The sequence below is a fragment of the Aquarana catesbeiana genome, linkage group LG12, assembly GCF_042186555.1.
Source record: "Aquarana catesbeiana isolate 2022-GZ linkage group LG12, ASM4218655v1, whole genome shotgun sequence".
NCBI lineage: Eukaryota > Metazoa > Chordata > Amphibia > Anura > Ranidae > Aquarana > Aquarana catesbeiana.
In genome coordinates, this window is record NC_133335.1 from 210,558,415 (window position 1) to 210,572,313 (window position 13,899).

A 13,899-nucleotide genomic window follows, 5' to 3' on the forward strand; every position below is an offset into this window, starting at 1 on the left:
TTAAGAGGTCCTGTCATGCTTTTTTTCTATTACAAGGGATGTTTACCACACAAACGGTGGTTAAACCACACATGTGAGGTATTGCCGCGACCGGTAGAGAGCGAGTGCAATAATTCTATCCCTAGACCTCCTCTGTACCGCAAAATATGCAACCTGTAGAATTTTTTAAAAGGCACATTTTTTTAAATGACTTTTTTTAAATTGCATTTTAGTGTAAATATGAGATCTTAGGTCTTTTTGACCCCAGATCTCATATTTAAGAGGTCCTGTCATGCTTTTTTTTCTATTACAAGGGATGTTTACCAAAGTGGTTCTAAAGGTTTAGGGCTCTGCATTAAGGCCTGGTTCACACTATAGCGGGTGGTTGCGAGTGCAGCAATGGCACCTGTTCCCAGACCCACAGCCAAAATGCGTGTGCATTTTTTTCAAAAGCACCATGCGATTTTCCAGCCACTGCATTTTCAAAATGCTGCAGGAGCTTTTTTTTTTTTCAAAAGATTGGGGGGCCGTGCTTGAGCAAATGAAGGCCGCAATAGTGTGAACCAGGCCTGCTCTCCCCCCGACCCCCATTATACTTACCTGAGCCAGTCTCGATCTAGCACTGTGCATGAGAGCAGCACACAGGCAAATCCGCTTCCCAGCTTGCAATCAGCTGATTGCAAGCTGGGAAACTTCCCATAGACTGCTGAGTGGCCAGCGCCTGGACATTCTCTTAAAGGGGCCCCTTTTTTTTTTTTTTATAGCTTGGGGGGAGGGGCGGTGCCTGTGCGCCCCTATGGACGAGCAGCCACTGCTCCCATGGATGTTCTAATAAATTCTCTAAAGTCTGTAATATCTGTCTTGAATCTCCCTCAACAGCTTCTGCCTGAGATATTAAGCTCTTTTGGATATAAGCATTTGTGGACTTATGCTCTATAGTGACACTATGACAAGTGTTTGTAACCCTAAAAAAAAAAACAGAAATCCTGTTACCTTATAGCAGGTTAACCACTTAAAGGACCAGCCTCGTTTTGGACTTAGAAGAAAAACCATATATAATGTTTTGGGGTTCTAACACCCTAGAGAATAAAATGGCAGTTGTTGCAATACTTTTTTTTGCACCGTATTTGCGCAGCGGTCTTAAAAGCGCACTTTTTTTGGAAAAAATTCACTTTTTTGAATAAAAAAATAAGACAACAGTAAAGTTAGCCCAATTTTTTTTATATTGTGAAATCTAATGTTACGCCAAGTAAATTAATATCCAACATGTCACGCTTCAAAATTGCGCCCGCTCGTGGAATGGCGTCAAACTTTTACCCTCAAAAATCTCCATAGGTAACGTTTAAAAAAATTCTACAGGTTGCATATTTTGCGGTAGAGAGGAGGTCTAGTGATAGAATTATTGCGCTCGCTCTCTACTGGTCGTGGCGATACCTCACATGTGTGACAGGTCAATCCAAATGTCAGAGTTGGATGAATGCTGGAGAATTGAACCATCAGGCTGGGTTTACACTATTGCGAATTGGATGCAGCTTTCTACACATCTAATTGGCACATCAGGAGATTGTGACCAGTTCTCTATGGAGCTAGTTCACACAGCTCGGGGACGGCTACGGAGCAAATTGCACAGGAGTCTTGTGCGTCTTCTGGTCCCTTTCTGGTCCAAATTCAGCCAAAAATTTGGACCTGAAACAGTGAACAGGGACACACCGGACCCCTGCTGTGAGTTGCTCCACACCGCAGTGTGAACCCAGCCTCAGTTTTGTCTTCCTCTCATGGACGCTATTGGTGAGATTGCAGGTCTGCACCCCTGCTGTGCCCATTATGATGGGCCCCCACCATGCCTATTGGATTTTGTATTTATTTTATGTAACGGCAAATGTAATAGAAGGAGCTAGGCCACACAGAGATGGTCTGGAACACCCACGCTCTCAAGTTCCCAGGAGCAGCCAGGAGTCATGACAAGAGGATCTCAATTGCTTGGTGATGCTGTATGATGTGATCCTTTGCAGTGTTTTTATTTTATGGGCTTTTATTTATTTATTTATTTTTTAAACAAAATTACATTAATGCTTGACAAATAATTCTTCCTAAATGTCACATTTCCCCCAAAAAAAAAAAAAAAAAAAAAAAAAAAAAAAAAAAAACACAGCACATACTGTTAGTGGAAAATAAAAGTAATGCCATTGAGGGTGTTCTGTTATAGGATTTGTTCTGCTCTTGAACAGCAACAGTCAATAAATGGATCAAAATTCAGCTAGTACCTGCTGAAAATGTCTAATTTCGATCCATGGCCAGTTTAAGACTGCTGTCGGGTACCACAATCTTGGATGCGATAGCAGCAGCCCCCTAAAACAGACTTGTCACTCAAGTAACACTTCTACCCACCTTGGGAAAAAAAAAAACCAACACCTAAGAAAAAGTGATAGACCCACCATAAAAAGTTAAAATATATGAAAGAAATAAAACAAACCATATACAGGGAAGGGGGGGAAAAAGGTATTTGATCAACTGCTGATTTTGTATGCCCACTGACAAAGAAATGATCAGTCGATAAAATAAGCCTACCATTAAAATTAACAGTGAGAGACAGAACAAAAAAAAACAAATTTTTTTTTTCTAACATTGTCATTTTAAAATAAAAAAAAAATCTGATCGCTTTTGTTGCCGTCACAAGGAATGTAAACATCCCTTGTGACAGAAATAGGACCCAAAATTCCTCCTTTGCACTTAAAAGTATTCAGATCGCCAAAATTGTTTTCTGAATACTGTCTTTTTTTTTTTTTTTTAAATCAGCGCCATTGGCAGCCGAGTAAACCGAAAGTGACATTGTGATGTTGCTTCCGTGATTTTACAGCGGAGACCAGATCGGAGCCAAATCCGGCTTCGTACGGGTCTCAGCTTAGGCGGCGGACGCGCCGAATAGTGGCTTGGGAAGCCAGGGAAGAGCAGCGGGGGGGGGGGGGGGGGGGGTGTTCAAGGCTACTCCACAACCTAAAATGTGCTTCTTTCTACTTGAGCCACTCCTTTGTTGCCTTGGCCATGTGCTTTGGGTCATTGTCATGATGGAATACCCATCCCCGACCCATTTTCAATGCCCTGGCTGAGTCATTGATGGTATTTGTGGCATTTGATGGTACATAGCCCCGTCCATTTGATGAAGTGAAGTTGTCCTGTCCCCTCAGCCGAAAAACACAGCATAAATGTTTCCACCCCCATGTTTGGTTGGAGGAGGAATGCTGCCTATGACCCCAAGAACACCATCCCCCACCATTACAGTGAATTGAGTGGATGCCAAAGAGCTTGATTTTGGTCTCACCTGACCACAACACTTTCACCCAGTTCTCCCCAAAATAATTCAGATGTTCATTAGCAAACTTCAGCCAGGCCTGAACACGTTCTTTTTTGAGTAGGTGGACCTTGCAGGCGCTACAGGATTTCAATCCTTCACGACGTAGCGTTACCAATTGTTTTCTTGGTGACTATGGTCCCAGCTGCCGTGAGATCATTGACAAGATTCTCCCGTGTAGTTCACATTGCACACAGTTACAGGGAGGTTGCTGCATGGCCTCAAAATTCCAACCCACCGCGCCACAACCACTACACACAGTTGCAGAATAGACCCATCTCAAATGAGTCACACTCAGTGGTGGTACTTCCCAACGTTTTTTTACTTTTTTCCCCACAGCATATGTACAGCACACAGTGGCTACAGGTCTGTTTCTAGGTGGACAGTAGAACCAACACTCAAACACCTGCTTTTAATGCCCTCGGGCCACCCATTTAAACAAGACTTTAGGTTGGTGACAGGATAGAAGTAGCCTTAAAACCTATAATATTGCACAAGTAACAAAACCATACAACACACTTCAGTTTTATTAGCAAGTACAAAGTCAATTAGACTGACAATGCCTTTATTTAAACAGGAGAAAATTATTGATAACAGTTATAGTCAAGTCTACATTCTTGCTCAGCTACAGGAAAAATATATATAATATAGGTCCGTTGGTAAGATACAAATTCAAAACAATCCCTTTAGGTTTTATTGGTCTAAAAATACCAAGTCGCTAGCCACAAAGATGCACATCCGTCCCTAACACCAAAGTGGGTGGGTTCTAAAGGCGGGTCTTTTGGGTGTCACACCAAAAATCAAACCAACAACAAAAACGAACATTTCAAAAAAGGGAAGAGAAGTATATATTTAACAAAAACTTGAATATATATCTATTTAAAGGTATACTGTTCATAATATTTTAGGTGTTCCGATTTTGAAATTTTGTATTTCAGCATAAATAGATTTTTTGGTACAAAACAATGACACTGGCATGCATGTTACCCAAATGGAAAGTATGAAGAATTAAACCTTGGTCAACCTACCCAGTTTTCAGCTTGTACAATAGTTCCTCCCAAAGGGAGCAGGGTTTGACCTCTTTCTAGACTGTCAGTGGCCAAAGTGCATCCAACATATATTCTGCCGAAGATGGCTGGTGCAGTATGGTGTCTTGTTTGAAAGGTTCACTTGGGGCCAATGAGAAGAATAACTTTTCCAGTCATGGCCATTGCTGGAGTGGAAGTCAACCTGCTGTGGGTCCAGAGAACAAAGACTCCCAATGGGAATGCCATGACACCCCACCCAAGCATATATTTGGTGAGGTCGTCAATGTCTTCCAGGTTTAAACTCTGCCCACAGCGCAAGGAACTTTTTTGTCTTTCAGAGGAACTTGTAGTAACGATGGCGGCTACCATTCATGATCTCACCTTCTGAAAACACTCCTTGCCAGCTGTGTTGATTAAATGGTATCAATAATTTGAGTTGGCACGAAGATGCAGATTAGAAGCTCCGACTTAAAGGACAACTATACTTTTAATACACAATCCTCTGCCACCTCCAACACCTTCTTACATACACTCTTGTCTCATAGCCTGTGCAATTTTTTTTGCCCTCGGCTAGTATATGGCCGTCTTGAGATACTGCTGCAATGTCTGGGACTGTCACATACAGGTCTATAAAGTCTTGATACACAGGGGCAACAGAGGAAAGCAGCTTCCCAAAAAAAAAATTGCTTAGGATGCAGCTCTGCTACAGGTTAAAGTGGTAGTAAACCCTTCTATCCATTTCAGCCAAGGAACCGGCCATCTTGGGTTGTGTTTTAATCTTCAACTGTCATGGTACTGAACATGTGATCAGTTATGACTCTGGTCACTGGATGGTTACAAGCACAACCATTATGACAGTTACATTTCCAGCACATGCCAGGAATGTAACTTTTTTTGAAACTATTAAATCAACGGGTTTACTTCCACGCTAAGAAGTTGGGGTAGGGGTGTGCTTGCGTAAACTACAGTTGTCCTTTAAGTCTTACTTTTATTCCACACGATTGTGCAAGGACAGCAACTCAAAGGATTAAATCCAGAGGCAGCCAGGGAACTAGCATTTTTAAGAAGGTAATCACCAGTGTCAGCCTTCCTTGCCTCTGAATGGCCTTAAATAAACCCATCACTGTACTCATTCTGGAAAACGTGACAGGTACTCTAGCTGGGGCAGCCCCGGGAGCATAGCACTCAATTATCTATTCTGACAATTGTAAAATGTTAAAAAAAAAAAAAAGTTAAATCTGGGTGCTATAGGTTATTGTTCTTTGAATTTCCATTGAATGAACTTTGACTACTGGCTTAGGCCAACCATTGTGCCAAGTACTGAGCAAAAAAAAAAAAAAAAAAAAGTGAGGCCCTTGCACTTGGCATAGAGGTCCAATGAAAGTTCTCCTTTTCTACTGAAAGCTGACAGACCTTGAAATTCACTTTTTTTCACTCACTATTTTCCCTGTAAAGTCATTAAGGCTTCCATATAAAACCATCTATTGCTTTATCATATACATAAGTAAACAAACACTGTAGTGGACAATATATATTAACGTTAATAACATGAACAGAATACAATCGGGTTAGTATTAGATGTTCCCTTACGTAGTTTAAAAGAACATTCATAATTCATCTGAACTCTTACAGAAGAAACACTTGGAAAGGACATCAAAAGCAAAAGAGTATATAATGTACAGCTAGGAAAAGGGCAGACTGAAGCACCAAAGGAATTGAAGACCAGCTTAGGGTTTGTAGTCAAGGGCATTCATTGATGTACTGATCTCCAAAGGTGCCTGTGCTTACCAGCTCCTGGGTTAACTGTGAAAGCAAAAATTTGTTCTGTGTGGTTAAACAGAAGTGTGGGTACCCACTAACATTTTACTGATCAAATGTTCACAGTGCGTAGATTTTTGTACAGGAAGTTTATCTTAAGTGTGTCAAATTGGCAGAGACCACATGGGGTGAAAGAGAAAGGTAACCATGTTTAAAGAGGACCTGTGCTTTGCCAATGCAGGCAAAAGCATTTAGCTTACCAACCCCTCTACAGCTTCTCATACTCGCCTTGCTTTTGTTTGTTTTTTGGAGTGAAGATAGAAAGCCTTGAGTAAGATGCAAGTCTTGGAGCTTATAGTGTTAAACAATCTCTTCTCAGCCTAGACAATCACCAGTGACATTGGGAAGAGAGTTAAGTCCCATGCGCCCCAAACCCAGGGAGGTACCAAGCATAATCTCTACTCCCACCAACAGAATGGAGCCACCAATGAAGGTGCAGCTGGAGAGAGAGGAAGGTACATCAACTAGTTGCTTAACCTGCATGGACAACCGCAGGCTCTCTGAGGCCCGTTCACACCAATCTTTACATTGAAACCATGCTACTTCACTTGAAGTAGCACAATTTCAAAATAGTACTACTTCAGGTGTAACTTGGAAGACATCTGTGACTTCATGCACAGATATCCATGCAGGTCTTACCTGAACTTGCAAAAAGTAGTGCAAGAACTACTTTCAAAATTGGTGAGACTCCAACTCCATCAGACTGCTTCCATTGTTGACAATAGGACAAGACTTGTTATGCGATTTTAAACTCGCATGACAAGTTGCACTGGTGGCTAAATAAGCAATGATGTAAGTAGGAGATCAGACTGCAGTATGAGTGTCTAGTCTACGTTCCTGACTGCTTAGCATTGCCACCAAAAGTAAACTGCAGACAAAATGAAAGCATGGAAGCTGCACAGTATGTGACCAGCAGTCAAAATGTCAGGAACTAATGGATAATTACATTCACTTAAAAGCACAATCCTCCAAAAGTTGGAATATGTTGGTATCAGACCCAATAAGTGCAGTCTCGACCAGAAGAAGCAGGCACATACTATATAAGAATTCCAGTTAGACAAGGGAGAAAAAAAAAAAAAAAAACTGCACACGCAGCTATGACAAGGTTTCATCCCTGTTATTTACGATAAGAGTAAAGCCCACATATTCATATACTTGAACTCACAAAAGCAATATAGCAAAAATGGATGAGCTGCAATACCGAAGTCTTGCAACAGGTGGCACTGCAAGAAAAACTGAACATTTTAGCTCCTGGTTAATCCAGGAAACTATAGTAAGAGCTCCAAAGATACAGTAGTAAGAATGGAGCCAGAGATTTCTCTTAAAGCAGAAATCTATTATTTGTCAGCAAGAGCCTTTTTTAAAGCATTATAAAAGATCCCTTTTACGCTTCTAGCAAAAGGCTCAGATAAGCTTTTCTGTGAAGTGCTGGCAGTGTCATCTTCTACCCCAAACACAGCAGTGAAGACATTATTAAGTGCATAAAACCTAACTACCATTACACCACCACGAGGGGGAGAAGTATGCAAAGAGGATTAGAGGCTCCAAAGTACCACACCTAAAGTGTGTTTTTTTTCCCCATCTTTCTAGTGTTTTTTTTAAAAAAAGGATTTTTTTTTTTTTTTTTTAATAAGAGTGAAAGCTGAAAAAGTCAAAATATAAACTGCAATATAAAAACAAACCCAATGAAATGTTTACATTTTCTACACAAAAGGGAGGGCATGAAAAAGAGCTATCCTTCAAGTGGTCATCTTAGAATAGTTGTAAGTGCTTGAAGAACTTAAAACCCACCAGGAAGATACCATTGCCAATTTGTTGGGGCGACCTTCTAGGGCTCAGGAAGTCATTAACCCAGAACAAGCAAGCAAGTCGGGAGCTCCCATTTCTCTGGGTGTATGCTTGTTTTAGCTCAGTAGTGAAGGGGGATGGAATGACCATTTTGGAACTTGCTTCCATCAAAATGAGGTCTGCAATGGCAGCTCATTACTTCAATCCTGACAAGTTTTCGTTAAACCTGAAAATATTTTTTCAGCAACATTATCTGTGCAGCAACACCAAACCAACATTCACTGGGAGGTGAAGCCATGAGTAAGCTTTACTGGTGTCACTGACCAAACCAATGATAAGGATGTTCATCATGATACCTTCATAAGATACCTGAGGAAAGGCTCCCTACATACTCATCCTGGAAAATTCCCTTTGAAGTTGAACTCTGGGAACACTAAAAGTCCTTACTTGCAGTGGTACTGCAAGGGTTAACTGCTCATTTAGTCTAGGGGATGGCAAGAGCACTTGCTTGATCCTGCTCCCCTGGCAAATGGTGCACCCCTTTGTTCAAGCAGCAGACTGCCCCTCTGAATCATCTCCAGAGCAGGACTATTGACCCTGATTCAGTCTTGATGTTAAAAGACTTTAAAATTGCCAGAGTACAAAGGATCAGGCAACTTTTATTGGTTCCCCAAAATATAAATTAGTAGCTAACCCTACAAAGTGCAGGCCTAGCCCAACTGCAAGAGGGGATTTTTAGTTTTCCTGGAGTTCAGCTTTGAAGTGAACTTGTACACCACCTTAAAATTGACCTGTTTAAGGATAGACACCACAAGCCTTTTGTACCTGCTTTCACTTCATTACCCAACTAAATGGGTAACCAACAACCATCATCTCCCTTATCCAATGAATGTTCCCTTAATGCCAACTGATGCAGTCCCATTAGTCAAAAGGATAGCAGTTGACATGTCATGGCCATAAAGTCAAGCCCCACTAACCAAGGTACATTAAATCAGATGGGCACAAAATAGCAGGGGAGTGTGTTTTTAGAAGACTTGCTATTAAAGGTTTAAAATGGAGTACAGGTTCATTGAAGTCCAACTAACCAATGTTTCTCAAACGGCAACTTCATCTGTGTGCCCATACCAAAAGCCCAGTTCACATTCACAAGCAGAGAGCTGCACGTGAAACCTAATTGCAGCATCTGTTAAACCCCCCCCCCTCCAAGAGCAGCCGGAGGGGAAGAGTAACCCCTTTATACTATGAAACTGAGGGGGTCACGTTAAAAGGAAATAACCACATTCTCCTGGCAATCCCCTTTAAACACGGAAAGATACATAGAACTGTTAGTTTTTCCAGAAGTATCAATACTAATAGGTTAGATATTTAGAAAGTTCATGCACAAAGTTACATGAAGATCAAATGATAGAAAGAAATGGGAATATTTTTTTTTTCTCCAGAGTTGCTGGTCTGGATGGGTCCATTGTTCGACTGATATAGGAAATGAGTGCTGGAGTGCTTTAGCAAGATAATTCCAGTGTCTGTGGAGCTTCCTGGATATCGTTTGTGACGGCCGAGCCGGTTGTGGTCTCTAGGTGGGCATTGCTTGTTTGAGATCGGCTGCGGGGGACTTCTGTTGAGCCGCTGCTTGAGGCGGAGTGAGTGCGGGAACGGACGAGTCTGGTCATACTTGCCGCTGGCACTACAAGAAGGGGGGGAAAGAAAAGAAAAAGTTGAATTAAAAAGCATAGCCTGGTGAACTTTGGCATTTATGTTCCAATAGCAGATTGTCTTAATAGCTCTATACCTAACATAGAACTTGACTTCATGGAGGGAGCAACAATGAAGATGCAGATTGGAATTTCCCCTGGTGATCCCCAACTCTGTACTGAAGCTTTCTGTAAAGCTGGTCACATATGACAAATTTTCATACAGTCTAAAGCATTTACAAGCCTCTTGCAATCGCAAATACAATTGCAGGAAATCTCCAAAAAGCAATCTACCAAACACCAAGCAATTTACCACAAGAATTCAACTGATTGGGAAGTCAAGACTCAGCAGTAAATGGAAAGCTTCAATAAGGGTTGTTGTGGAGCACAGTAAAAAAAAAAAAAAAAAAAAAAAAAAATCCAAAACATTCTCCAAAACACAGCACCCAAAAAAAACGTTTTGGCTGTAAGTTAAGTTGCCTCTTGAATCAGGTTCAAGTCAATCTCTGGTTTAATTAGCTGAAAGACCGTAAAAGAGCAAATACAAAACTGAACCGAGCGATATACTGGAAGTTACACATTGGAAACTCTTATCAAGGTGGAACCTTTCCCCAGCCTGCACCCTCACTAGTCAGTGGCATCCAATTCATTGGACCTGGTCAGCCTGAGCGGGGGTCTATTAAGCATTTATGGTGGATCACAGCCCATTTGGTTCGTGAACAAGGGAGGTTTTGCAAGTCTTAGTGCCAAAAGGTGCAGGAGTCTACCTGCACAATGCCAAGGCTTTTGCAGACAGAGGCAACAAGCTTTTCTCTATTAGCAAGCATATTACAGTAAGCTCCCTCTTCAATATAATGACAGTGTGGGGGAGAGAAATCTTCTGCATCTACCTCCAGCACTGTTTTCAACATCTTGGTCATTGTACCTTGATTTTGTCTCATCTAGGGCTGGCATATCAGGGTCCGACTGGTGAAGAAATTAGGTTTTGGGCACTGGACAAAGCTTAACCCTGTGGGCTTCTCACAAAAGGAGCGTGGTAAATCTAGTAAGCATGTCTGATAGTATGTGGTAACCTAGGTGTAGACCATCCTGCAACAAATCCTTTTGGTGAAAGGGTGGAAGGAAGTGCCTGATTACCAGATAAACACTCTAGGTGGAAGTGGTTTTAAAAATGTCCAAATAGTGGCATGATACAACACCTGGTCATCCAGTCTGAGTGGATGAGCTTTAGCACCCAAGTTTGACATTTTTTTTACATTGCTGAGTGGTGGCAAGGGCTGCCACATGTCAGAATGAACCCAAACAGCAATCCCTCCATATGGCACAAAGCATCTCCTCCATATGGCAAAGAGGAGTTTTCTGTCCAAATCAGGGGAGCAACCTAAAGCTACACTGCTTCGCCATAGATACAGTGCGTTGTCACCCTAGGACAGAAGGGTGTTACTGGCAGGATTACCAGGCTAAAATTAAGGAAAGAAAAAAAAAAAAAAATCAAAACATAAAAACCACTAATGTAGTCACCACATTTAAGGGTTGGTAAGCTGAAAGTTTTTGAATTTGGATACACTTTAACCACTTAAGGACTATGCCTCTTTCTGAGATTTGTTGCAAGTTAAAACGTTTTTTTTTTGCTAGAAAATTGCTTATAACCCCCAAAACACACTTTTTTTTTCCTAACAGCCTAGAGAATAAAATGGTGGTTGTTGCAATACTTTGTCACTGTATTTGCGCAGCGGTCTTACAAGCGCACTTTTTAATATATATATATAATTTAAAAAAAAAGTGTAAGACAGTAAAGTTAGCCCAATTTTTTTTCATATCGTGAAAGATAATGTTATGCCGAGTAAATGGAGACCCAACATGTCACACTTCAAAATTGCGCCCGCTCGTGGAATGGCGACAAACTTTTACCCTTAAAAATCTCCACAGGTTGCATGTTTTAAGTTACAGAGGTCTAGGGCTAGAATTATTGCTCTCGCTCTACCGATCGCAGAGATACCTCATGTGTGGTTTGAACATAGTCTTCATATGCGGGCGCTACTCACGTTTCTGCACACGAGCTCATCTGGACGGGGGGTGTATAAAATGAGGAAAAATGTTTCTCCTCTTCCCCCCCCCCATCTAAAAAAAGTCACTTATTCCTATTACAAGGAATGTAAACATCCCTTGTAATAGAAAAAAGCATGACAGGACCTCTTAAGTATAGGATCTGGGGTCAAAAAGACCTCAGATCTCATATTTAGACAAAAAAAAAAAAAAAAGCACCAAAACAAACAAAATAAAAACACCACCCTTTAAGAGCTGTGGGCAGAGGTGACGTTTTGACATCGCTTCCCCTCACTCGTCAGAGTCCACCGCCGATAAAAGTGATCTTGCGATGAATCCGCCGCAGAGACCACTTTTATCTTGTAGCGCAGGGATATGCAATTAGCGGAACTCCAGCTGTTGCAGAACTACAATTCCCATGAGGCATAGCAAGACTGACAGCCACAGACATGACACCCAGAGGCAGAGTCATGATGGGACTTGTAGTTTTGCAACAGCTGGAGGTCCACCAATTGCATATCCCTGTTGTAGCGGATCGCCTGCTGAAGGTGATACCGGGGTTATGGCAGCTAGCTGCTGCCATAACAACGATATCCTCCTTCGAACGGCTGACATAAAACTACGACGGGCGGTCCGTAAGTGGTTAAAAAGGGAAAGAAGGTCTGAGCACTAAGCAAAAAGGAAACTCCAGAAATGTTCTTTCCACAATGCATTGGCATTTTAAATGTCACACAAATACATTTACAACCATCATGCAAAGTCATGCATGGAAAAAATTAAAAAAAAAACTTCACCACAGACACCAACATGCCAAGCTGCTGTTTGATGCAAACGAAGCAAAGTTCTAGAATGTGAAACTAGAACCACACGTCACCCAGCAAAGCACAGGACTACTCTGACCAATCCAAGACGTGCTGCACACCATTTTGGGCTATAAGTACCTGATTCACTGCTCAGATGACTGAGCTGAACATATGGAACTGCGGTAACATTCAACAAGGGGAAAGGACAGACACAGGAACAGGTTAGTAAAGTGAGAAAAAGGACTCTATAGACAAACATTTCAAAAAGTATTTCTGCAGTCTTTAAAGAACCGTTTTATTAACATTTAGACTCATGTCAAGCTCAATTTTAGATGGTCTCAAGTGTTTAAAAACTATGGTCTGCTTTACACAATTAGGGAAGAGTTTGTGGTCTTAAAGAGCTATGGCCGCCTGCAGCTTTAGTTTTCATCCCTTCATGGACCTCCTGCTGCATGTTGTGGTTCATCCCATTGCCCCCCCGGGTCACGACTGTGTCCTGTAGTGATATACCAGCCAGAGGGAGGAACCACAGTACATGATGGTGGACCAGGTAGACAACACATCCTGGAAGCTTTAGCTCTTGAAGGCCAAATGAGAACTAGTCACCCACAACAAAAGTGAACATTAAGAATCATCCTTTTCAGGCATTCTTTATAAATGTTATTTTCTAAGCAAGGGTCTTCATTACTGGACCACTATTTAAGTAGTATAGTAGGGTAATGTGTTGGATAGTGCCATCTTCTCTATGTAAAGATAATGTGGAAACCCTCTTAGATTGGGACTAAATCAGCACAGGCTCAAGAGACATGTCTCAAAAGTAAAATGATGGAAAAGAAATTGTACAAAGTTTTTTTTTTTTTTTTTAAATACTTTTACTTTTGTAGTATGTCTTTTGAGTATCACAAGACCTTAATGGAATGCATGTAAATTTATGTGGGCAGAATGGCAAGTTGCATGTGACCATTAACTGGGTCTAAGGCTGGCCTTACATTATACAATTTTCTTATTCAATTTCCTTTAGATTTGCCTTCAACTGTGCAAAGGCCTGCCTGATTGTAATACAAACAGAAAGAGTTTAGGTTTGACCTCATATTATATGGTATTGGGAAATCTAAAGGAAAATTGTAGAATGTATGGTCAGCCCTACTCTCACCCCGACACACGTATAAACTAAAATCCTTTGCTGACCAAGCACCATCCTCATGCAACACTACGTTAGGCCTGTTTCACGCGGGCTTCGGCATGTATAAGAGCAGTGTGAACAGCAAGCTTTGACAAAAGCGTTTGCAGAGCTTTCAGCAAACTTTATTGATGCTTTTAAAGTACCATTCAACTCCAGTTTGTAAAATGTTAAATACAGGTCCTAATGGGAGTGTTGGTTGCCACTTAAAGTAGAACTT

At 41.4% G+C, this 13,899-nt stretch overlaps 1 protein-coding gene across 4 annotated transcripts in view; it reads right to left on the bottom strand.

Moving 5' to 3' along the window:
* Positions 1 to 3,852: 3,852 nt before the first annotated feature.
* NDRG3 (NDRG family member 3) overlaps positions 3,853 to 13,899 on the bottom strand; it is a 101,817-nt gene continuing 91,770 nt past the window's right edge. For 3 of the 4 annotated variants that reach the window (XM_073606620.1, XM_073606621.1, XM_073606623.1), the window contains 2 exons: positions 12,638 to 12,676; positions 3,853 to 9,643 (listed from right to left, as the gene is read on the bottom strand). In XM_073606620.1, coding sequence (XP_073462721.1) covers positions 9,462 to 9,643; positions 12,638 to 12,676 — 221 coding nt within the window. In that variant the 3' untranslated portion in view covers positions 3,853 to 9,461. The remainder of the gene's footprint in view (positions 9,644 to 12,637; positions 12,677 to 13,899) is intronic. The other variant, XM_073606622.1, reaches the window with a different exon arrangement.